General features: G+C 35.4%; 1 protein-coding gene, 2 long non-coding RNA genes and 3 pseudogenes across 5 annotated transcripts; 3 read left to right on the top strand and 3 right to left on the bottom strand.

Annotated features, from left to right (window-relative positions):
• Nucleotides 1-539: 539 nt before the first annotated feature.
• On the top strand, nt 540-1197 carry LOC147919333 (uncharacterized). The gene is made up of 2 exons (XR_015592468.1): nt 540-672; nt 917-1197. It is a non-coding gene; the product is annotated as an uncharacterized LOC147919333 (long non-coding RNA).
• A 922-nt stretch (nt 1198-2119) lies between these two features.
• Nucleotides 2120-5661, top strand: LOC104771276 (uncharacterized). Its single transcript, XM_010495785.3, has 9 exons — nt 2120-3305; nt 3822-3886; nt 4135-4183; nt 4287-4381; nt 4461-4546; nt 4630-4689; nt 4838-4919; nt 5042-5155; nt 5249-5661. The coding sequence occupies exons 1-9, from the start codon at nt 3119-3121 to the stop codon at nt 5420-5422; spliced, it is 912 nt and encodes a 303-aa protein (XP_010494087.1). The 5' UTR covers nt 2120-3118; the 3' UTR covers nt 5423-5661.
• On the bottom strand, nt 5632-7707 carry LOC104772674 (uncharacterized; annotated as a pseudogene).
• Nucleotides 7708-18779: 11072 nt separating this feature from the next.
• LOC104771275 (uncharacterized) lies at nt 18780-19836 on the top strand (annotated as a pseudogene). The gene is made up of 3 exons (XR_002036943.2): nt 18780-18857; nt 18949-19176; nt 19263-19836. The product of XR_002036943.2 is annotated as an uncharacterized LOC104771275 (transcript).
• Nucleotides 19837-19912: 76 nt separating this feature from the next.
• LOC104771274 (uncharacterized) lies at nt 19913-21493 on the bottom strand. Of its 2 annotated transcripts, XR_764774.3 has the most exons (4): nt 21343-21493; nt 20890-21114; nt 20672-20798; nt 19913-20580 (listed from the first exon to the last, which is right to left on the bottom strand). It is a non-coding gene; the product is annotated as an uncharacterized LOC104771274 (long non-coding RNA). The 2 variants fall into 2 exon arrangements; XR_764773.3 differs by having other exon boundaries at nt 20890-21449.
• A 269-nt stretch (nt 21494-21762) lies between these two features.
• LOC147919332 (uncharacterized) lies at nt 21763-24555 on the bottom strand (annotated as a pseudogene).
• Between the last annotated feature and the right edge of the window lie 2577 nt (nt 24556-27132).

Genomic DNA, 27132 nt, shown 5'->3' with positions numbered 1-27132 from the left:
AATATGTTCCGAGACTTTCCCATATCTTTATCAATTTGAATTACCTAAAAAGGAGAAATCTGATAATATTAGCGTAATTAATCATTAATTACAGAAATCATGTATATCTAGAAATAATTATTTTTGAATTTGGAAACAAAAAATAAATAGATTGACAAACAATTAAGATATTGAATGGTGATATCAAATATTTTGTTAAGATTTATCAATTTGAATTACCTAAAAAGGGAGAAATCTGATAATATTAGCGTAATTAATCATTAATTACAGAAATCATGTATATCTAGAAATAATTCTTTTTGAATTTGGATACAAACAATAAATAGATTTTGACAAACAATTAAGATATTGAATGGTGATATCAAATATTTTGTTAAGTTTTATTTGTTAAAATTGTTTGACACACTTCTTCTCTTTATAAATAAAGGCAAATATATGTCAATACTTTTAATTTAACGATGGTAACGTACTCTCTTCCTCGCTATTATCATTTTTTTTTTCATTAAAACATTATGCTAATATAAGTTTTAGAGACTGATGTGATTTATTCTTGTGATTTTTAGGGTTTTAAGAAGTCACTCCCTATGACGTTTGCCTTGGAGTTTGGCTTTATATATGATTATCCAAGGAGAATTTGTGTTGGCAATGGCAGGTTGTTGATCGGCTTAGATTGTAAGTTATTCATAGTTATTTTACTAATGGTTTCAATGAGTTTGGTAATCTCGGATGGACTGTTCTAAATCCGGTATATGTTTTTTTTCCGTGTCATCTCTATTTATCTTAATGTTCAGTCGAATGGATCCACCACTTAACAACGTTGTTGTTATTTATTTTTGGGCTTTGGTGATTGTAAAATGGTTATAAAGGAGTATGGTAATAATAAGACAATTTACGTCAAATGTTGTTGTTGTTGCAGGTTGATATATTTGGGGGCTTATGGGGTTTCAACATATTTTTATGTGTATAAATGATTTTTTTGTAGGGTAACAAGCTCTCTTTTGTTACTTTGATTTCTTTAGGGTAGGGAGAAAAATTATAAAATTACAACATTATAAGTTTCATAGAAAAAAGAACAAGAAATAAGTATATCAAGATGAGATTATAAAATTATGATAGTTAAATTAAATTTCATGTGAATCCAAAATTTATGGTGAAGCGGTTATTATTTCAAACATTTAGAAATTTGATGAAGGTAAACCAATATAAGTTTATGTTATAAATGCTATACTAAATAATTATATTTACAAATAAAATATTATGTGGATGCGAATCTTTTACTTACTTCCTTATTTGTTGGACTAAAATATACAATCTCAAATTTATAAAATATTATTAAAACTACGGTTATAAGATAAAAAAAACTGGACATACCGTATATGGGACAGGACGGGTTCCGAAACAGACATAAACAGATATACTATCTTTCTCTTACTATTTTTTAATTTACTTAAATCTAATCATCTTCTTTTCTAAACCAAACTGAAAATAAATTGGTACAAAGTTGGATTATGAATGTTAATAACATTTTTAACAAATACATTTACAAATGTAACTCCGCATAGTCCAAACCTAATTGCAAACTTAGTTTTTTTTATAAATTAACCCCGCACGTATGTGCAGGTCTATTCTCTAGTTCTTGATTTAATAGGAGATTCTCTAAAATAGCACCAAAATAAGTTTTTTTTTTCTTTCAAATTTAGCACAACATCTCTAAAATTTAAAAATAACTCTATATTTCAAAATTTAATCTTTCAAAATTAAATCCTAAATTCAAAATACTAAACCCTACCCCCTCAAAACTATACTCTAAATTTGAAATTGAGAACTCAAACCTACAAAAAAATTCTAAAAATTAATTTTAAATATTGTAATGTGTGAAATAATGTTATTTTAAATCCTTGGCACAGAGCAGTGTGGTTTAAAGGACATTTCTTGGCTTACTGTTAGGCGCAGACTTCATACTAGGGACAGACTAATCAGCTGGGGCCTAACCATTCCACCACGTTGTCTCTTGTGTAACTCCCATAACGAGACCCATCAGCATTTGTTCTTTGATTGTCCCTTCTCCAAGGAGGTTTGGTCCTTCTTCACCATCAGATCTCGTGTTGTTCCTCCTCTCGTTTTTGAAGATGGAGTGGTCTGGCTCAAGAACCCTTGTCGAGATAAGAATATTAGTCTAATCATTCGGTTGGCATTTCAATCTTCGGTTTATGCCATTTGGAAAGAACGTAACTTGAGGCTTCATTCATCGACATCAAGACCCTCCTCTGTGTTTATCTTCGATATCAAGAACACCATTCGCTTCCGACTTCATCCTATCGCCCGTGAACAAAGGCTTTCCTCCCAGAATCTGTCAGACAACGCTCTTGCATCGTGGTTCGAGATCTTCCAGCCGTAGATTTACCAAGCCTCGATGATGTGTGATTTCATTTGCTTTCCTTTAACTTGCTATGTTTGTACTCCTTGTATTGGTCTATTGTAGGTGTTACTCTTCCAGGAGGAACTATGTACTTCGAGAAGCAGCCATTTTCCTTGGCATATTACTATAAAATGGTATGTTTTTGAAAAATAAAATAAAAAAATAATGTTATTTTTGGAAATTTATGAAGTGTGTTATAATTGTCCGAAAAATTTGTTATGGTGTTATTTTAGGATATTTCTTTTATTTAAATTGATTAAAAGTTTTAATATTAGGCACATATTAGGATTTATCCATTGAAACCAAACTTGCATTTTGTCCAGGTAGATTTGTAAGAACATCTCTAAAGCTAACTAGGTGCAGTTTTCCAATAAGAAGCTAACTTGTGTTTGTGTATAAGCCTAGCAAGTATGATAAGTTATTCCATTTGTTTTGAATAATTGTAGTTAGTTTTTTTGGTTTATGTCAAAAAAAAAAAAAGGGAAAAAAAAAAGTGTTCTGAGTTAAAAACATAAACGCAGCGTTTATGATTATCATTGACTTGATTGAGCCGGTCATTAGGATCAATCCAAATCGGTACAATTACAAACCGAACCGGTCCGATGTTTTCTTCGTCGTTCCATACTTCCATTAACAGATCCACAAGGTTCGTATGTAAACTACAGTAAAAACCATATCACAAGAGAGACTGAAACAGTGATGGTGACGAAAACAGAGGAGACGGAATTGAACCAGTTCGAGATTCAGGTCGAAAATGGCGGAGGCGGAGCTTGGGAGTATCTTTGTCTCGTTCGTAAGCTCAAACTGCGCCGGTCGGAGAAAGTGTTAAAACACGGTTCCTCGATTTTGAATGATCCCCGGAAACGATCTGCTCTTGGTCCAGATGGTTAGTTCGATTTTCAAATCCACTAATTCATATTTGGTTTGATCTTACTATGTATTTCGTTTGATCTTTGATTGGCTTTGTTAGTCTCTAGATTGATTTTGTGTGTTTTGTCCTGACCACTGAAATTGAAACATGTGTTCTTGTAGGCAGCTTTGTAAGTAATCAATGTTTCTGAAATACTCTTCTCTTGTGTAAGTGAAGCTTAGTGTTCACAATGTTTCAGAATTACTTATCCTTGATGGATTCTATAAGTAATTCAAAATGGATTGTTTCTGCACTAAAGTTTGTATTAATCCTTTGGGCCAATTTAGTGATTAGATTAGTCTTACATAGCAATATTTTTAATGATCCTTACTGTCTTGTTTTCTCTATGGAAAGGGTCTTGCTTTTGCAAGACCCTATGATCTCGGTTACTATAGCTATAACCAAAACTGGATTAAGGAATGTTGCTGTTGTATGTTTTTATGCACATGTAACAAATGAATCTCTTTTTGTTTCTTTGTTTTTGGGATACAGAATGGACTCTAAATGAGCAGGTGGCAATTGCAGCTATGGATTGTCAATGTCTTGATGTTGCACAGGTGTGTATAGTATAGTGGATCATCTCATGTCAAGATCAAATGCTGAAGCTGTAGCATTTAACGTTATATATTTCTATGGATGCATTGTGATAGGAGTTAAATGTGGTATAATTTGTTCCTAGAGAATGAAGGATTGAGAAGCAAACCCTTCCATTTTCCCCAATTTATCTCACACTTCTCTCAGATTTTGAGAAATCGATGTTGATATCTAAAAACGAGTCCACCTTTGGATTTTTTTTTGTTCGCAGAAATGCATTAAGGTTTTGCAGAAAAAATTTCCAGGGAGCAAAAGGGTTGGTAAGTAAATTTATCAGTAATGATAAATTTAGGAGTTAAATGTGGTATAATTTTGAGTGTAGTCTATATTGATCCAAGTCTGAGTCTCATTTTGGAATGATAGGGAGGCTGGAGGCGTTACTGCTTGAAGCAAAGGGATTATGGGGAGAGGCTGAGGAAGCATATTCAAGCCTTTTGGAGGATAATCCACTCGACCAAGTAAGTCTTCGTACCTTTTCCTCGATAAAAACCATTCTCATATATAGTTTTGTAAGTAGAAATGAAATGTCTCATACAGGCGATACACAAACGAAGAGTGGCTATATCCAAGGCACTAGGAAAACCTTCCATAGCCATTGAGCTTCTTAACAAATATCTTCAACTGTGAGTGCTTACTTATCCCAATTACCATTAAAATAGAGACCCACCAGATCATGATATCACTTAATCGTTTCTGTTGTGTGTAGATTTATGGCTGATCACGATGCATGGAAAGAACTTGCAGAGCTTTATCTGTCCTTGCAAATGTAAACCTTTTTCTATCCTCTTTCTTCCCCTCCAAATTATGTTGCAGAAACGAATTAGTATCTAGCATCTAGTAACATCAGTCTTTTATTTTAGACTGTCTCTTGGCGTTCGTTCCCACCCAATTTATGCTTTGTGTCTTGGTTACAGGTACAAACAAGCAGCTTTCTGCTACGAAGAGCTCATACTATCTCAGCCTATTGTTCCACTGTACCACCTAGCATATGCTGATGTAAGAAGTTTTAACTTCCTCAAAACATACCACCACATATTGATCAAATTTTGAGTTTTTAGTATTTGTTCTTCATTACATTTTTTCCTTTGTTTTCTATGAAACTCATAATATATAATCAGGTTCTCTACACAATCGGTGGAATAGAAAACCTTATCTCAGCAAGAAAATACTATGCAGCCACCATAGATTTAACAGGCGGCAAAAACACCAGAGCTCTTCTAGGAATCTGCTTGGTAAAGTCTCTTTCTCCTCTTCTATTGTAATTTTTGCAGATTATCTATTTGCAACTGATATATAATTGACGAAACCCGCTTTTCCTCCTTCAGTGTGCATCTGCCATTGCGCAGCTCTCAAAAGGCAGGAACAAAGAGGACAAAGACGCGACGGCAGCCCTAGAGCTTCATTCTCTGGCTGCAGCTGCAGTAGAGAAAGAGTACAAGCAAAAAGTTCCGGCCAAACTCCAGCTCGTCTCTTCCGTGTTAAGAAGCCTGAAAATTTGATCGCAAGACGCAAACACTGTTTCTTCAGTGATAAAGAATGAGCCATTATAGCACACTTAGCAGTAGTAGATAGTCGAAAAAATCGAACTCGAATTTCAAATAACTTCCTTTAAAGTTTAAACTAAAGAGAACTTTGTTTACTTTTAACATAACAAAACCAAATGATTTATTTGTTATTTGACTACTGTATTTACAAATTGAAACAGACTTTAAATGGCTACAACAGCGTTTGACCAAAATGGTTTCTCCAGCTCTTAACCACTCCTTAGCATTTACGGTTTCCATGCTTACGGCGTTCATGAGCTTCTTGTGTATCCATTCGAATGCGCTCAACATACATTGGAAGACGGATAATCTCGTCCATCTCCTTGAGCAAAACCTTCTCTGTGATGTCATCGTTAATGCACGCTATCACACTACGACCAGTTCGCATACTGTTTGGTTCAGATTTATCAACTCTGATCCTCAAACTAACCCATACTTTCTTGTGCTGATCCCATGAACACTCTACAATCTTCCGACAGTAATTGGCCAGGTTATTGTCCCAACCATCACCTCTAAATTCAATTAAATCGTCTTCCATAAGCCTCAACTTCCCATATTCTTGCAAGAAGAGCATCGGACGACCATACTTGTCCATGTCAAAAAGAAAATCAAGTGTTTCCACAAACTTCCATTTCAGTAGACCCTTGTCTGCTCCGAAAACATAAGGATCATCCCATCCTTGAAATATTACACCGTCTGATTTATGTGAAAGCGATGGAATCAACTCCTGGAAAACCTTCTTCTTCACAGAAGAGAGTACACAAAAAGCCTTGATCCGTACCCCAAAAGGCTCCATCTCGTATCTATACCAATGGTTCGCCGCCATCTTCTTATCACCTCTCTATTAAGAATATCCCATCTCTCACTGAAAGGCCGATCCGCCACTGATTCCCCGTTGAGCGCAACCAAATCATAGACGAGGTACCTCCTCGCCTGCCACTCCCTTCCTGATCTATCCTTAATTGTATCTACAACCATCTCTCCATCAAGCAGTGTTTCATGATGCACTTTATAATCACTTGGGTCGTGCCTACGAGGGAACCGCATTTGCACCCTTCTAAATCTGAACATCCTGTCTACTAGATAACATCCACCTCTAGTCAAGAGCATCATGTACCGCGTTCCATCCGCCTTCCATGTAGCGTAATAGTACTTCTGCCTCAATAGTTGCAAGGCCTCCCTGCCTAACGACACAGGGTGCGAGCCAGGGAACTTCTTAAATTCTTTCAATTTCAGCATCTCTTTAAATAATTTCTGGTAGGATACCTCTTGAGCATACGGTATGTCATCCCCTAAAATGTCATCATTGGACAACGTCATCACATTCTCCTCCGGATTGTTTCCTTGCATTGCAGGGTAGTAAGGGTAAGACAGAGCATTATCATCATCGTCTTTAACAACTTCTTCACACCTCTTCCATTCAGGAGTTGGTGGGCAAATAAAGCTCCCAGGCTTAACTTCGTGATAAAAACTGTACAGAGCATCAATGTAGTCTGGTTTGTAGATCCCAGGCGGGCGAGCTTCGGAAAACATGTTTAGAGCTTGTGTAACAGTCATCATCGGTCTAGACCGCATAAGGTAATGAACAATCATAAAACCTGTACGATTATGCCCGTGTGTACAATGGACCAGAACATATTTCCCTGAGGATTTGGCTTCCTTGAACTGATTAATCTCGTTGAAGAATCTGTTGACAGACACATTATCCGGCACAGAATCACGACCGCTGCAAGGAATCTTAACATACTCGATACGGTACTGTATTAACTCGGTGTAGGGATGATAGTAACGAGTTGTATTTGTGAGATCAATCACCAGACCAATCTCCATCCTTTTACTATTTAACCACTGCTTCAAAGTGTATGTTTTGTCCCGAGGAACACAGCCGTTGTAAGTTTCACTGAGAGGAACTTTTGAAGGAATGATGAATCCTATATCTTGACCAAAACTTGGACAATCTAACCAACCTTGAGGGATGCTTCTTACGTACTGGTCACGGAAACTTGTCTGTCTCAATCTTTTCCTTTCTTCTTCACAGTATTGGATTCGGTCTTCGAGATATCTCTTAGAGGAAGAAGATGATCTACATGATCTTTCTTCTGAATACATCGTAGAGATCATTCTATAACTAAAGGGCAAAAGAACAACACCGAGTCTTCTGTTTTGTCTGATTTATCTAAGCAAGAAAACCCCTAGACCTGTGGAGCCATCGGTTTCTCAAACGAACACGTTTCCGGATTCACTACTCTTAACACCACGAAGAAGATGCAACGAATCACGGTGAAGGGATTCAAAGAAAGAAAAAAATCAAACGAGAAGATTCGTCAAGGAGACTGAAACTGCGATCTGAAATTTCAAAACCCTAAATCGTCGACGAGAAGATATATGGGAAAAGAAATTAATAAGAGGCGACGAATTCGTATTTATAGTGGTAATAGGTAGTATCCGCTCATTGGGCGGATTTGTTTTTCTTTCTTAGTTTTTACATGTGTTATTTTTAATTCTTTAATTGTATTTTTTAATAAATCTGGATATACATAAATTTATATGTTTTATTATGTTTTTAATCTTTTAACTTCATTGTTGTATTACTTAAATTTGCTGACCATTTTTTTGTTATATATAAATTTGTTTTTTTTTTAATTATTATAGTAGTTTTTTTTAAGTTGTGTAAGATATTTTATGATAATATATTAGTTATTTTTATTTTTCTTTTTCTATTATTTTCTTTTTTTAATTTTTTCATGAATATAGGAGTTGTATGTGGAGTTTAATGAGAGCTTATATGGTTTGATGAGAGCTTTAACAATTAGTAAAAACATTTCTTTTTTATTTGTCAAAACTTTTCTCATGATATAGTTTTTATGTATGATCCTTATATTTGTTTTTTCCCTATACAACATTAACTTTTAATAGAGTCACTTATTTGTTTATTTTTAATAATGAAACTAATTAATAAGCAATTCTCTTTTAGTCTTATACAATAAGGAAATTGTTTTTAATTCTCTTTAAAATTTCTTTCATACGCATGAGTTGTTTTAGTTATACAGATTTGTGTTTTTACGAAGATATTGATGTATTGATTATTTATAGTTTAAATAAAATGATATTGTATTATGATTTGCTTATGTATTTTTAAATTTCACTAAATTCTTGTTTTATTTGTTTGATGATTTTTATTTTATTTTATTTAAACACTGTCAAAATTTTGGGAATTATTTGGGAGCTTCTAAGAGATTAAAAAATAAAATATACAAAATAAAAATACTAGAGTATAAAAATAATCAAAGATAAGAAACATAAAATATGTAAGTTTCTTATAAAATATGATTAATCTTAAAATATATATATCAATATTTACCGTTATACCGTATTTGAATCACTTGAACCTCTTATAAACATAAAAATATGAAATATCTACAAACTAAAACCAATATTTTCTTCCAAATCTTCAAAAGTGACATAAAAACTATATTTGAAACAACATTAGTTATATTGAGAAATAATGTAATAGAATTCTATTTTTTTTTATGGAGGATTTGATATATGATGGTGATTAGTGAAGTGATTGCTATTTATAAGGAAACTGTTGATAAAAATGTGTAGGTCTGAAATGACCGCACCGGGATTCCCAATCCTTACACAAGATCCATGGGAAACGATCACACCAGAACCCCTAATTCCGACGAGACAGCCGGCGTAGAAATCGCTCCTTACAAAAACTTCCATAAATACACCAAACCCCACTTCATCTAGTTACTGAGTCGCACAACTAACCACCCCTAACGACCGAGTAACAAGAGAGGTGGGCTGAAATATTTGATTTCGTCCAGCCACAGACAACACTTCCCCACGAATACTCCGATTCACTATCAACTCCTCCAGTGCCGATCGACACCTCCACCTGGTTTCGATCGTCACCCAACACACCACTTGCGATACAACACACATGGTGTAGATCGACACTCTCCTAGTGTCGGTCGACACTGATGCCCATGGCATCACTTCCGTCGATCTCTCCTCATCCAAACCTGACTCCAGCTGTTCTCCTATGACCCAAACACACCACAACATGCTGTGTCGACCGACACCACCTTGGTGTCGCTCAACACCCCAACATTGCCACCACGCATCAATGGAAAACGTTGATGTTAACCTTCGGTTAATTCACAAACTAACCGTTTATTCCACAAATCCAACGGTGGATATGGAGTCTATAACACCACAAAGCTCCCCACCAAATTTCAGCCAAATGACTCTGTTTCATCCTTCAAACGTTACCCCGAAGTAGCCATCTCGGACTAGTCCGCGCTGTCCATCGGTAAGTGTTGGTGTCAAACGAGACCAACCCAGAAACCATGACCAGGGCCTTCCTTCAAGCTCGTTTCCGCCACAAAACTCTAATCCTCCACAACCATCGATTCTCCAATCGATCTAACACCAAAACAACACAACTTACCTGAATAACAGCTAGGAGAGAGTCTCTTTGTCTCTCTCAGTTGACCACCAAGTACTCCCATCCTTCCTCCACACCCATGAGGAAGATCTATCTCCTTTATCCTTCTCTTACGACACAACCGGAACTCAGCCCTCTTCGCTCCTCACCCCAAAAGCAAACTTGGCTCACACTGGAGGCAACAACTCCATCTCTTTTTCCCTTTCCCTTGGTGGCTGCGACCAAGAGATGTAAAAAGGAGAAGAAGATTCCCGTCTCCTTATAAAGCTTGGGTTCTGGTTTAATTCCACCAAACCATCAAACCGTTCGCAAAATAATCCAAACCCGCAGCCAGAACCAACTTGTGGTGTCGAGTGACATTACGCCATGGTGTCGGTCGACACTCCAACTCCAAAATTGGTTTGCGGGCGTTACAATGTCATCCAAAATTGATCATAAATTACAAACTAATTTGACTTAATTGTGTTTTTAATGCAGTTCGATTGTTTTGTTTTAATGTGAAAAAATTCTTAGAGGTTAGTGGGTTAAATGAGTTAATTGTACAATTAAGATGATTAAAATAAAAGATTAATATATATATATATATATATATATATAGAGATAAAGATTAAAATAAAAAACAAATTTCTAATGCACCAATAGGAGGAGAGATGATACTCAACATATAAGAATTATTAAGTTAGGCCTTGAATGGCAAGTAGATTCTGCAATAGTTTTTGGATTTATCAACAATGGAAATTTTTTCCCCTCTTCATTCTTGGTATATTTGCTCTAAGATGTGAGAAATGAAGAAAAAAAACCATATATATAAAAGTAAGGTTTTGGTCTCTCCTTATTGGTTGATTTTCATTTAATACTTTCTAATTTTTTTATTGTTTTTATTTGCTTTCTAATTGTTTAATTACTTTAAACAATATTTAAGACCCAATTAACACAATACATTTAATTCATACATAAAAATAAAATTATAACTGAAAATAAAATAAATTATGCATTAATCATATTCCACCACTCAATTTTATTCAAACACAATAAATAATATTTGTAACTCCAATAATTCTAAATGTAACTTCCATCAATTCTTATCATATAAATAAGCATGGTCTCATTCTCTCACAAATACCAGCTAACGAACCGAACCCCCAAATACCTGACTCTCCTTCCGTCAACGCTGCCCACTCGACTACAAGTAAAGGTGAAGACCCCCTGGACTCTCCTCCCTTCATTCATTGAGTTAGAGGAATCCATAGGAAGCCCACCCGTTATGCATTGCATGAAAGAACCTTTCTTTTTTGTATGACTTCTCTTTTGCCTCAGGTCGAATGAATACGAAAGGGAGATCAATCCAAAAAAACAAAAAAAGGGGAGGGTAGGGGCGGATGTAGCCAAGTGGATCAAGGCAGTGGATTGTGAATCCACCATGCGCGGGTTCAATTCCCGTCGTTCGCCCATCAATCAATAAATGGACCATTTGTTACGGAGACACAAGACAAACCTAGAAAGCATTTTTTCTGCAAGTCATCTCGAGGCTTTCAAACGCATCCATCCAAGCAATTGGTATCCGCGAAGGCAAATCCTCAGTGACTTTTCTTTTTTCCGCAGCGCCATTCCTCGACTTGGTTGACCTTCGCAGCAACATACACAGTTGACGTGGCCTCACATCCCGCACTTGACGGTGGACTTCCTCACAACTCATTGGCAACAGACCGGGTTGGCCTTGGACTTCGACCGGGCATGAGAACACAACATCGGGTTTTTATTGACATTTTTACTTTCTCATTTTCACATTTTCACATTTTCACATTTTCACATTCTCTCATTCTCTTCCACTTCTCTCATTCTCTTCCACAATATCTCAAATCTTTTTTTTTTTTCAATTTCTTATATTTGTTGTATGGGTTACAAATAACCAAATGAAATATCATTGTAAAATTTTAATTTTAGAGACTACATGATATATATATATATATATATATATTATATTGTTCTTATTTTTACAGATTCATCTCCATTATCTAATTTGGATTATCATCTTATAAGTAATCATTATCTCCTCCTCTCTCACCAATATCAAATGTTGTTATATCTAATATGTGTTGTAAGAGTTTGATTCTATATTTTAATTTAGAAAGTATTATATATGATTAACATTGTTTTCAATTTTCTTTATTTATATAAAAATAAAATATTTCTTTTATATTTCTTGCATTTCTAATCTATTCATATTTATTTTTAAAATTTTCATAGCTAAATTTAAATTCACATATGTTGGTTTTAACAAAAGATCAAGTTTATTTGAGAATCTATTTTAAAAGGGTTATCTTCATTATCTATTTTAGATTAGCATCTTATAAGTCATTATATTTCATACTCTTACAATATTCACCACACAATAAGATGATGAAGTTGAAAAGATCCATCTCTAGTTCTTTATTATGTACTATGGTTATCTCACATATTCATGTATCGTTTTTAATAATTTAGAGTGATCAATATAATTATCCATTTATAAAGTCTATTTTATTTTGTAAAGTCTATTTTGTTTTGTGATCCAATAGATAAATATGTAAGGATCAGTATAATATTTATTTTATTTAAGATTTGAGGTTTTTGAAAACAAAAAGAACTTAATTACAAAAAATGATTTTCTTGATTTAAGCAAAATGAAAAAATGATAACTGGAAGTGAAATATTGAAAATAATATAATTATTAAAATCCCACTTAACTAAATCCTCTAAAGATGAAACCATTGGTATGAAATCTAGCACTATAAATTAAATTGATAAGTGAAAACCAAAAAAAAAACAAAAGGATTGAAGTTATTCTTGGGGTTTTAAAAAATCTTTAGATTGAAGTTTATATAATTTTTTAAGAAAACTAATTTAGTTTGTCACTTCAAAAGTAATATTTTCAATTTGGAATATTATGTGTGAGTGTTGAGTTTATATCAACAAAACAATCAAAAAGTGTAAGTTTAAATTTTGATTGAGCCACTTGGTATTCCTTTTCTTTTAAGTCAAAATAAATTAAAATATTTATTTATAATTAACCCACTTTTAAAGGTATGTAACTCCATTTAACTCAAATGTAACTCCTACCCAATAATTTTACATTCATTCCTCCAACTAATATATTTATCTTTCAAGAAAAAATGTTTTTGGTTAAATTTTAATATTTTTTAATTATTTTAATTGCTTTAAACTTTGAAATGAGGAATATTCTATATACAATAATTTTATATGTAGTTACTAATTTTTTTGATAATTTTATTTGATTCAATTTTACTATACTACAGTCTTATGTTTACAATGTCATTAAGAAAAACTCTTTATATCAATGTTTAACCTCTATAAAACATGGTAAACATAGATTCTCTCATATTAGGAAAATGTTTAAATTTCTATATTATTATTTATATTAATATAACTTATCAATTTGTAACAATTTTTTTAGTATTTGTTAATTTTTGATTAATAGAAAAGTTTATATATTTTAAATTTTGTATAATAAATAACCATACCAAAAAAATATTGACAGGAGTGTTATTTTGAGAAATTTCTATAAAATTTTTTGAGATTCATAATTAGTATAATTTTTTTGAGATTCATACATTAATAAAACAATATTTTAGTTTAAGAAAATTTAAGAAATATAATCAAAACTATTATGCATACAACCACATATTGCGTGGACTAATTACCTAGTTGACTATAAAGTGAGCGTCTTTATTATGCTGGGATCATGTTGATACATTTTGGATTATATTATTGAAAATCAATTTGCTTTTTATTCTTAATTAGTGGTTCTCTCTTTTTTTTTTGGACAGAATATATAGTTCTCTAAGAAATGAGAGAAAGTGAAGAAAAAATGGTTATAAAGTGAGTGTCTTAATTATTAAAAAATGTTTATAAAGTGAAGCAGGTTGGAGGATCATGTTGATTCATTTTGTGATAAATTATTAAAAAAATAAAAATAAAGCCAAGACTTCAAAAGAACCTTGATTACAATTTAGTTAACTCAAACACCAAAATCATCAAATAAAAAAAGATATAAATTAAAGAGTAAATATAAGCAAATGAAATATATATTGTTTTACCTCTTTCTATGGAGGCATAAAAATATTTTTTTACCTCTTTCTGAGAAAGACCCATTACGGGGGAAAACCCTATCCTTCAATAGTTCAATGGTGTTATTAGTGAGGCCAGTGAGCTTATCTTTACACTAGGGTCATTGTCTAAGTCGTTTTATATTCTATAGTCGTTTTATATTCTATATTTTGATCCGAGGAGTAACAGTATTAGAGAAGTTTTGTTTGAAGGAATTGTGGTTGTGGGTGATGACTTTAGATGCCGTTATGGACGTGATAACTACTGTATATACAGCATCGATGTTTTCCCAAATCATATCGAGAGTCTCATGTCTTTGTAACTCAGTGCCTTCCTCGCTCAATGTTTTCGTTTGTTTTCCCTTTTATCGACTCTTAATGTATATCTTGTTTATTTGATTTTCTAGTGATATGCATACATATATTTAAAGCTAGCGACTGTAAATCTCTTAGAAATAATGGCATGAATGTGTGATATGGAGAGAAAACAAACAAACTAAGAATTGTACGTTAGAGAAGGCCTGATAAGAATCTTAGTGAATATTAATGGTTTTTGTCTACCGGATGCAAAAAAACATATATACGCTCTCACAACTTAATTTCTGGCCACATGATATGGATATACACAAACTTTGTTTATACAACAGCAAGATGAAGTTATTGTCAAATTACTATCTGCAATACGTATTGACACCATTGTTTCGTACACAAAATTGGTATTCACAGAGATTTGCTACGATAACCTACAATTTATTAGAAACAACTAAAATAATCTATTAAAATTTTAAAATATTTGTATAGCATATTTTTACCATATTACCCTTGCATATATCATTACAAGAAACTGGCCATATAACCACCATTTTTGCAGTCACTAATCAATCAAATCAGTCGCTAAAACGAAATAGCCACTGTTAGCTACCAAATATTCCGGTTGCATATGGACGGTAGCTAAATGGTTTTTCGGTCGCCAATAGTTGCCACTGGTCGCCAACAGTTGCTATATAGCAACTGGCTTGCAACGCCCCGTTTCAGTAGCTAAATAGCAATCAAAGAGCTACCAGTTATTCAGAAGCGCAACTAAATTAGCTCCCACAATAACAGTAACTAGTTGGCCACAGTTTTAGTTACCAGAATAAATAGTGGCTCTTTGCCACTAGCCACTGTTGGCGACTTTAATATTTGGTGGCTATATAGCCACTGTTGGCGACTTTAATATTCGGCGACTTTAATACCGGTGGCTAGATGGCCACGGTTTTAGTTACCAAAATAGATGGTCGCCCTTTGACGTAGCCACTGTGGGAGACATTACTATTTGGTGGCTATATAATAACAATTAGGCACCATTGTATTCATTGGCATTTAGCTACTGAACTGGAATCAGATTAATATATCTAAATTGGTGGCTATTTTATCTTAGCCACTGTTTTGCCCTACGAAGTTGGTCGCTTATGGCAACCGCTTTAGAATAAAATATATCCAAAAGACATTCTTCATTCATCCAAAATACATTCTGATCCAAGCATACATAATATGTTTTAAGGTTTTTTCACAATCAAAAGAGATTACAAAACATCCATGTTCCGGTTAGACACAATGAAAACAAGATAGATAGATAAGGGAGAGAAAGTCATTATTACTCAAGTCAATATCACGGCTGATCTACTGGTGTAGTGATGGTAGTTGGCATTCTTGTGATTGTTTGAACCAAGATGTTCAGAGAGGCTTGAAGTGTGTCAAACTTGCCACTTAGGGTGGCAACTTGGTCACCAAGGGAGGAGACAGTGGTTTTCATCTCCGCAAACTCTGTCTCCAAGTGATTTTGGCGTGAGGGACATGGTGTGGAAGACTGCAAAGCCTCACCACGATGATGATGCACAGACCCTATGCCAAACCGGTATCCCTTGACCACAGGTACTTGCTATTCAAAATTAAAACAATTTGTTAACCATAAGTATATATTAACTTATTAAGCATGTGTTGAGATGAGTTATTAAAATTAATAAAAGTCCATTAAAACTAGAAACGAAGGTGATACGCACCTCACAGAAGACCTTATTCAAAAGAGTAGAAGAAGGTGGTGAAACAGCTGATGAGTCTCCTTCGTTATCATCTGAATCATGTGGTGACATTTGAGTCGCCAAGTTGTACACGTCCTCAACAATTTCCTTAGCTTTCTTGTCCACATATGTCCCATCTGGTTTTGTGTGAGTCTGCTTAACCAACTCAGGGATGGAAGGCCTTACGCCATTATTTTTTTCAGTCTACAAAAAAGAACATGTTGAATTATGGTTAAGTACAACAAGAGCTATCATAACTAATAAACCTATGTTACCAATCAGAATTAATTGTGATGGCTTACCATTTCATATTCAATCCTTGTCATACTGGCTTTGACCCGCCAGTATGACAATGCGCTCCATAGCCAGACCGCTGTGATTTTCTTTCATCACACTACAAGAAAACAGGCAGTTAGCGACTACACTTAGCGACTATATATGTAGTCACTAAATTTGCCGACTGAATTGCGACTATATGATGACTTCTCTGCGACTGATACAAATTAGTCACAATATCGTCGTTAAATTACGACCAAGTTCGTAGTCGTAACTGTGGTCGTCAATTGACGACTATTTTATGACTAAGTTGTTCCTTGAAATATTTAATGGTAAATTAGTCGTTAATTTAGCGACTACTCCGCGACTGCAAGTAGTAGTCGCTAAATTAACGACTACTCAGCGACGGAGAGTAGTAGTCGCTAAATTAGCGACTAATAGGTGACTCCTTTGGCTTGTTTTTCATTTAAAAACTCAAACAGCAAATTTTTCTACCACATGGTCAACTAAGTGATAATCTATTAGTGAAAACCAAAGGAAAATTAAATGACATGTTACCTTGAGTAGGTACGATCAAACATCAATATTAGAAATTGTGAAATTTACAACTTTATATCGAAATAACATTGAAACTGAGACCCAATATAATATATGCAAAACAAATTAAAGAGAGAGACAAAGCTTCCTTAAAATCTTAAAATGTTGTGGGAAAATTTAATATTGTGCGAAAATAATTATTTGGGCAGTTTGTAAATTTTTTTTTTGTAAATTGTGAGTTTGCCACAAATTCTTTTGCTAAACATTTTTAATTGTTTTTTTTTCTCTTTTAAATTTGTTCTTTTTATGTAAAATAAAAAGTAATGAATGAATTATGTTTTTATGTTTCTATGTTTTATATTTCTATGGATAGATATATGTTTTATGTAATTAAATGTTTATTTTTTTAATTAACAACAACATTTTATAAAATTAACAATTTAAAAAAAATTGGGCTAGGCCCAAACCATTTATCCGAATGGGCTAGGCCCAAATCCATTTATCTTTTCTTCTTCGACCTAACCCTAAACACTCACTCTCTTCTCTCATTCATTCTTCTTTATTGACGAAACCCTAAAGCCGCCTCAGTCTCTCTTCTCTCTTCTCAGTCGCTCTTCTCAGTCTCTCTTCTTTGTTTTCTCTCTTCTCAGTCTCTTCTCAGTCTCTCTTTTCGACTATATCCTCAGTCACACGATGCCTAATCGAGGAAAAAAGAGAAAACTTGATCGTAATGTTTCTCAGATTCCCGGAGGGTCAAGAGTACGACCGACAAATCTTTCCAGTCAATACGACTTCACGCCGGCAGTCCAAGCTCCTCCTCCGCGGCAGATACCTGAAGAAGTCCCTATTTTGCCTCGACAACCAACGCAATCCCAGATCCGGGACTATCCTCCGCCTCAACAACTATTTCAGGGCTCCTCTAGTCGCCAACCTCAACCTCCAGTACGCCGGTCTCCTTCAGAAGAAGTTAACTACAATCCAGCGACTCATGCAAATCTTCAAGATGACTCACCACCTTCTCCAGTCCAACGGTCTCAGTCTCGTAGTCATCCATCTCAAGTTCAACGCTCTCAGACTCGTAGTCATCCATCATCTCAAGGCAACAACTTGGAAGAAGAAACTGATGCGGCGTTGCCGGAACTCCAGGAGGACGTGGCTCGGGCTCTAAATGCCCTGCTTCTGGTGCCAAACAGGGATCAGTTCACCACGGTCCTCTCTCCCACACCCTTACCGAACACCCAATGGTATGATTCGAATCTTCTCATGTGTTTTGTGAATGTTAGAAGAGAAATCATGTGAGTCAATGTTTTGTGAGTGTGCGTATGCGTATTGTTCATGTGTATGGAGCTTTTAGTTCATGTGAGTCAATGTTTTGCAATGATGTTTTTTTTTGTCTTGGTCAGTCAATGTTTTGTGAATGTGCGTATGCGTATTGTTCATGTGTATGGAGCTTTTAGTTCATTTTAGTTCAATGTTTTGCAATGATGTTTTTTTGTCTTGGTCAGTCAATGTTTTGTGAATGTGCGTATGCGTAGAAAGATGTGTATGGAGCTTTTAGTTTTAGTTCAGTGTTTTGCAATGATGTTTTTTTGTCTTGGTCAGTCAATGTTTTGTGAATGTGCGTATGCGTAGAAAGATGTGTATGGAGCTTTTAGTTCATTTTAGTTCATGTGAGTCAATGTTTTGTAATGGTGTTTTTTGGTTCATGTGTATGGAGCTTTTAAGTAACCTACTTACTTGTTTTATTGGTTCATGTGTATGGAGGTTTACTCGTGACAAAGGATCGAAACTTGTTCGGAAGATTACTAAAATTCTTCTAAACAAGCTGGGACACTGAAGAAGCACAACAAAAGAGTAAAACCTACTCTGATGCCCGTATGTCTGACCGTAACGGCCTAGGTCCTCATGTCCACCTCTCAGGGCCAAAGTCGTATCGAGAGCTTCAAGATGAAATGGTTAAGTAGCTATTATTTTTGCCACTTTCAATTATTACTTAGGTGTTTTTTTTTTAAGTTAATCTAACTTGTTGCTTTGCTAACTTTGCAGGAACATGAATTGGGAAGAGAAGTCCGACTTGGTGAGGTTTTTATCAAGGCACATACAAAGCCCGATGGTACATATGTTGATCGGAAGGCATAAAAGATTGCAGAAACATATGAGAAGACTGTTCAAGACAGGTTGTCTCAGCTCGAAGCAGAGTCTACTGCTGTGTCAGATGGAGAATCACGGCCACGGGACCTCACAACAGAAGAATATACAGAAATTTTCCTTCAGGTTATTTTTTTAAAAACCAATACACATTTGTAGTCTTGGAGTTTTATTTGTCATTCTCTAATCTTAACTTTTGTCTTATTTTCAAGTCCACTGAGAAGGATTCAAGAGGAACACCTTATGGAGTTGGAAGCCTCAAGGACTGCCTTATCAATGGAAAGCATAAGCAAGCAAGTGGCTCTTCTACCTTTGTGGCTCTCGAAGAACAGTTGAAGGAAGCTAAACGCATGATTGAAGAACAGGCTGCTCAACTGAAGCGGCGTGATGAAGAAATTGCTGCGCGTGAAGCTGAGCAATCCAAAGTTATTGCTGCCCAGAAGGACAAGATTGACCAATTTTCCATCGTGGAGGAGTTTCTAAGGGAATGTGATCCGAGGTTTCAGTCATTTGTTGCAAGCCATTCACCTAAAGAGACAACCACAGAACCAACTCCAACTCCATCAACATCTGCTTAGTAGGTTTCTCTGTTTTAACTCCCTTTTGGATGAACTCAATATCTCTCTCTTTTGGATGAACTCAATATCTCTCTCTTTTGGATGAACTCTATCTCTCTCTCTTTTGGTTGAACTCTATCTCTTTCTTTTAAGATTGTGTTTATGACTTTAACATGTAACATGTACTTTTGGCCACTTACACTATATTTCGATATTATGTCTTTCCAAATTTGAATCTTTCAGTTTAAATTGGTATTCGAATCTTTCAGTTTAAATTAGTATATTCTGATTCTGAAATTCTGAAATTATGAAATCAACATCAGTCGCTTTGTAGTCGTAACATAGAAATTCTGAAATCAACATCAGTGGCCAAATAGTTGTGTTGTAGTTTCCAAATAGTCACTAAGGCAAGTGACTATATAGCGACTACTAAACACTCAGTCAGTACTTAGTCGCCAATTTATCACCACAATTATACGACTAAAAACCGACAAAGTAAGAAGACCACTTGTATGTGCTAATTAATCACACTATAGTCGTATAACAGACACTACTTTAACGACTACGAACGGACTAGGTTATGACCATATGACGACTATAACTTTTGGTCGTAAAGTAGTCGCTGAAAGACGACTATGTATACGACTACATTAATTAGCGACTCTCGATCTCCGATTGCTTGTGTTAGTCACTATTTAGTCGTAACCTCAGTTTTTACGACTACAAAGCGACTAATAGTGTAGTCGCTAACCGCCTGTTTTCTTGTAGTGTCACTACACCGTTTAGACTTCTTCATTGCTGGTTCTGTGTCCCAACGTTCTACCAACAGATTCCAATCATCATCACTAACAAAATCAGGCTTTACTCCATCTCGCTTTCCCTTGCTGATACGGTTTTTTAGCAAGTCTTTAAGCTGCTTGCGGTATAATTTGACAACAGCGTCATGGTATTCATCTTCCCAAAAATAACGCTGCTGAGATAACAAAGCAAAGAAAAAAAATCAGAGAGGGACATTACTTATACAGCTCAACAAATACATAATTAAAATCTGGATTTAAACTTACCGCAAATCTAGACCACCATTGCTTTTGATGCTCTGGAGGGACATTACTTATACAGCTCCATGGACCTTTGAAATCATTTTGGTATATCGAACTGATATCAGTCCTAACACAATCATCAAGACCAAACCTGAAAAGCTCACCAAATATGAAAGAACGATATAAATAATACCCTTAGCATCAAATACATATAGCATCAAATAAAAGTTTGAAAAGCTCACCAAACATCCTTAGGTCGCTATGGTCTATCTGGATGTAAACGAGGCTTGAGACGACGAGAGGGAGATGACATAATTTCATTCAAGCTCAATTGTGGAAGTTTAGCTGGGGCAGCAGGAGCAGCTGATGCTGCAGAAGAATTAACTCCTTGGCTACCTATTGATGTGGTGGAAGCGTTCCTTCGTCGAGGCACAGAACGAAATGGAACCGATCCCATATTACTCATTCTTGGAAACAACAGTAGATATATGATTAGAATGTACAAAAACAACAATATTAGATTTTGTGTTTGTTCCAAAGCTAGTCAAAGTAAACCAGAGCAACAGAAACAAAATCAAATTAAACTAAACTTAATCGCTTGTGACCAAAATCAAAGGAAACTTGTCCATGTGACAAAATTCAGAACACAACAAAGACAAATTATAAAAAAATTGGAACGAATGTACAAAACAAACCTTGAATTGGAAGACTACGGCGTCGGAGAATGAGGATAATCACACTAAACAACCGCTCACATTGTTTTGTAGTAAGGGTTTTCGCAGTTTAAGTGGAGATAAGAAGATAAATAACTGAGGGAATTTTACCCGGTCCATAAATTAGTCGCCTATGAAAATTAGTGGAGGGAATTTTACCCGGTCCATAAATTCCCCAAATATAAACACCAATTTCGTGGATTTTAGGAACCAAAACCCAAAATTTTGGCTCCAAAAATTAGATACTATTGGGCCACCAACAATTAAGTCGCTAAATTAAAAATTCTTCAACTTCGTAATACACTTTTTATTAAAAATACTCTGTTTTAAAATTGCTCTGTTTCATTTCAACAGATCACTCTGAATCGGATGAACCATAACTCTTGTCTTCGCCCTCATCCTCGTCGTCGTCTTCGCCCTCATCCTTGTCGTCGTCTTCGGTTGAACCATAGTCCTCGTCCTCCGTTTCTTCAACAACTGTTTCACCATCGTCTATATCCATGTCGCTGTTTCTGCTTCTACAACATGATCTCTTACTTAGATAATACCACTAACCACAACATTCTGAATATGGTTGTCTTCTTCTTGTAGAGCTACCTCATCTACAACCTTCCCAGAAGTATCTCTAAAACTGCGTGGAATGACCTTACTTGCTGCCCACCATTCTTCACTACTTTTCTTTAGACGTGGATAAGGGATGTAACACACTTGGTCAGCATGTTCGGGAACAATAAAAGGATCATACTTTTCATATCTTCTCCTAGGACATATATCAACAATGCCAGAAGGATTTCGGCGTAGTCCACGACCAGGTGTTTGGTCAAACCATGCACATCTAAAAACCATTGCTCTAAGGCCAACTGCACCGTAGTATTCGATCATAAATATCTCTTCCAACAAACCGAAATACTCTATTTCAGCTGATGTACCTCGAACACAAACTCCGTAATTCATCGTTTTCTTCCCTTGCCCATGTGCATGGTTGTGGAATGTGTAACCTTGGGTAAAGTAGATTGGCCAGGACTGTAACCCCGTTGTGGACCTTGCACCAATTCATGCAACCATAGCGGGCCGCTATAGTTAATATCATCATTGATCTGTAATTAGAACTATTAGTAATTAAACATACAATGATGATTTCTTAACAATATAGAAAGATTGTTACTTACGTAGTCTCTGCACCACTCAGCATATTGCACATCTTTCGCATTATTGATGGCATCGTCGGTAATATCTGGATTGTAAAACACAAATATTCTTCAAAAATGCTTTCATATGGAGCTATCTCTTCGACATTTAACAATATAAATGTTTGAAGAACGTGAGCATCTTGTTCTCAAAGCCAACCTTTCCCACAACTCCCACTAACACGTCCAATGGGCTGAAAAATTGTTGGAACTCCCGGATAAGTATAGCTCATTTTAATTTCACCTTCAGCTTCACGGCGACGATCACACTGTTTTGTGATTACATTAAGAGCAAAATAATGCGATTGAAAATATGATATTTCTTCATTCACACATTCAGCAACTATGGAACCTCCAATCCTTGCTTTGTTTTTAGTCTTTTTCTTCAAATGACTCATAAACCGTTCAAATGGATACATCCACCTGTACTGTACTAGACCTCCTAATTCAGCTTCAACGGGTAAGTGAACAGGAAGATGCTCCATAACATCCAAAAACGCTGGAGGAAAGATTTTCTCCAAAATGCATATCTTAACAGCTATATTCTCTTTCAACAAGGCAATGTCATCCGTTTTTAATGTTCTTCCACATAAATCCTGAAAAAACAGAGCAATTTCTGATATAGCCGTGTGTATATTCTTGGGGAGAAGCTCTGCAAACGCAATAGGGAGTATTTGCTGCATTATCACGTGGCAATCATGGCTTTTTAGCCCAGTAAGCTCGCCATTGTCAATATTGACACAACTTGAAATATTGGAAACATATCCATCGGGAAACTTTATATCATTTTTCAACCAACTGAAGAAGATCTCTTTTTACCCTTTTTCGATAGCCTAAAATTTGGTACAGGGGCTTTACCATTTGGTAAAATCTCTAAATCCTTACGATTACAAATCCCTGGTAAATCCTTCCTTGATTTTAAGCTATCTTTTGTCCTCTTTGGCACATTCAAAACTGTGTGCATGACATTGTCGAAAAAGTTATTCTCAGTATGCATAACATCAGTATTATAACGAAGAAGTTGATCTGTCTAAGGCAAGTCCCAAAGTATACTCTTCTTCACCCAATTATGATAATCACTGTAGCCATCAATAGAACGATGAGGATTTTCATGTCCTCTGCCCCCACATTCGACTGTTCTTTCTAAGCCTTCAATTTGGTTAATCCTCTCGTAGTATATTTCTTTACCCGTTAACCATGTTGGTGGCTTGTCGTTGATCACTATGTTCTTACGAAAAGATCTAATGTTTCGGCGATAAGGATGATCAGTAGGCAGAAATGCACGATGACAATCAAACCAACAATGTTTCCTACCGTTAGGTAACCAAAAAGACTTTGTCTCCTCTAAACAATATGGACAAACTAATCGCCCATGTGTCGACCACCCTGATAACATGGCATAAGCTGGAAAATCACTATTAATAGTCCACATTAGTGCAACATGCATCACAAAATTCTGTTTCCTAGACACATCATATGCACTTACACCGTTTATCCACAAATCCTTCAATTCCTCTATCAACGGTTGCAAAAAAATATCTAACCCTTTCTTTGGATGCTCCGGTTAAGGAACTAAAACAGATAGAAAGAGATATTCTCTCTTCATGCACATACCAGGTGGCAAGTTATATGGAGTGACTATAACAGGCCATACAGAATGGTTCTTACTATGCATACCACCAGGCTTGAATCCATCTGTTGATAGTCCTAAATAGACATTCCGAGGTTCCAAGGCAAAATTAGGATATATCTGGTTAAAGTGTTTCCACGCAGCACCGTCTGAAGGATGTTGCATCTCTCCTTCAGGAGTTACATGTTCAGCGTGCCATCTCATATGTGATGCTGTCTGTTCTGATTGGTACAATCGCTTTAATCGATTAGCGATAGGGAGGTAAAACATCCTCTGTTTTGGAATTTTCGTCCCAGGACCTTCTCTAGGATGATACCGATCTTTGCCGCAAAAACAACATGTCGTTAGCTCTTTATCTAAACCCTTCCAAAAGAGCATGCAATAATCTTCACATACATCAATCTTGTAAAATGGCATCCCCAATGCTTTCGCCATCTTCTTTGTGTCATAGTAAGATTCTGGAGCTTTGTTACCATGTGGTAGATATTCTTTGAACGTCTGTGATATTGCATCCACACAAACTTCAGATAGGTTATGCTCTGTCTTAATATGCATAATACGAGCTGATAAAGATAGCGCAGACAATCCTTCTACACATCCCTTGTATATAGGTTCTTTTGCAGCCGCCAACATTTGGAAAAAATGGTTCGAATCACCAGTTAGTTCTTCTTGAGTTGCATGAAACTCAGGCTGCATTTCCAGAAAAGCATCTTCTACCATGTGTACATACGCATAACTGTCACCTTCGTGATGCCCACCTTCTTGATCCCCACCTTCTTGATGCCCAATATCTTCATAAGTTGTAAATTGATTTGCATCTTCCGGTTGAACGACACTCGTTGAACATTCACCGCCAACAGTTTCTCTGTGTGACGACCAGAAATAATAGTTCTCCGTGAACCCTCTCGTATATAAGTGATTTCTCACCGTGTTTGCATCAAGACGCTTCCTATTTTTACATTGAGTACATGGACACAACATAGTTCCTTTCTCAATATAAGAAGACTCCTTTTGTGCACAATTGAAAAACGTGTTTAATCCTACAAAAAAGGCATCAGAAACACCCTTCTTCACCGGATCTAATCTTTCATACATCCACCCTCTCTCAAAAAAATAAATTTCGTGTAAAAGACATTTTAGCAAAAGAATTCCTGAATTCTGTAAAAATTATTGTCTGCAACAAACGGTCGATTCGTTACTATCCTATAGACGCTAAACCATCTGTAGAGAACTGTCATAATTAGATCCGTTACTTATAGCCACTGATAGCTACGACCATATTCCGTAGCCAGACAACGGTAAGAAAAAACACAGCATATCGACTGTAAGCGACTGCATTATTAGTCGCCATAAAATTCAAATTTAGCTACCGATTCTGCCACTTCTTTATGGTCGCTATCACAAAAAAATAATAGAAATATTAAAAAAATTTCGACACTACCATATCAGTGACTAAGTAGCTACGGCGTGGCTACCGTCAATGTTCCGTGGCTAATCAGCTACCGCTAAGCTACTAATTGGTGACTGAAATGTCCAACAATTTTGTGGTAGCGTAACAGTGGCTAAATGGTAGCTTTTCAGTAGCCTTTTGTGGCGACTGCTACGTAACGGTGGCCGAGCAGTGGCGGATTAACTGTATTCTTGTAGTGTATTACTCATTTTTCTTCTTAACTACATAATTATTGTAAAAATCACACATACAATAATACTAAATATTCAGAAAATTATTTAAAAACAAAATTTTAAAAAGGAAATAATTGAAAAACAAAATTAATAAAGGAAATCATTTAATAAGGGAATCAAATGAAAAAGGAAATATTTTTTAAAAGAAAAATCTTTAGTAATTTTTTTTGTAGACTTCAAAAATATACTTAAAGAGACTTATAGGTCTGCATAGTTCTATAAACTTTGGTTAAGTCTTCACATTTTTGGTATACTTTAAAAATATATTAGTCAGACTTATAATTACTCTGCAAAGAATCATAGACTTTAGTAAAGTCTTCAGATTTTCGGTAGACTTCAAATATATATTAAGCAGACTTATAATTAGTCTGCGGAGATTCATATACTTCGATAAAGTCTTCGCATTTTTGGTAGACTTTAAAAATATATTAAGCAGACTTATAGCTAGTCTACTGAAACACATGTTTTTGTGGTTGTGGTGAATGATATGATGGAATGAGATATGAATGATGATGAATGAATGGAGTGCAGGTGTTTCGATTCCCCTTATGATGTTGCAGTATAAGAGGTGTCAATCCAATCTGAGTGTTTGCAAGCAATCAGGATGTGCATATATGTCTAAGTCAAGCCAAATATGAAGGATGTTTGTCACTAACAACCTATTGAAGAAATGTAAAATGCAGAAAGTAAAAGCTACTAAGATAGATGCTAAATGTAAAGAGAGCAGACTAATCAAAGCTATGATGAAGCAAGAACAGAAATAGAAACTATAGTAATGCAAGTAATGAACTAATGCAAGGCAAGTAATGAACATGATACTAAGTGAATGCAACAGAAATGCAACTAAAATGAAACATGAATTGAGACAGAACAAACACAAAGCATAAACAAGAATTCTGGGGATGAGCTCGAGCAAGCACTCAATTGAGTGTAGATCGAGTACAGGGTCGAGCTGGACAAACGCGAGAAACGGAGCAATGCAAGCAAAACAGAGCAATACAAAAGCGAATCAAACAATGATCAAACAACATGATTTAAGCTAGGAAATCAATAAACAAGGAAGGTCTTAGGGATGGATTCATGGGCTGGACTTTAGATTGTGGTTATCTAACTTAATCAACAAACTTCAACCAATATGAGCTAATCTCTAGACAATGATCTCCAAGAACATGTTAATCCACTCTCATGACAGAAACAATCAAGCTCATATATTTCTAGGCTTGTTCTCACAAAGCAAATAACTTATACAAGCAAGCATTAAGCAACAGATCA

Source organism: Camelina sativa, chromosome 20 (assembly GCF_030686135.1).
Source record: "Camelina sativa cultivar CO46 ecotype springtype chromosome 20, ASM3068613v1".
NCBI lineage: Eukaryota > Viridiplantae > Streptophyta > Magnoliopsida > Brassicales > Brassicaceae > Camelina > Camelina sativa.
Note: the sequence above shows the minus strand (reverse complement) of the source record. Positions and strands in the feature narration are given on the sequence as shown.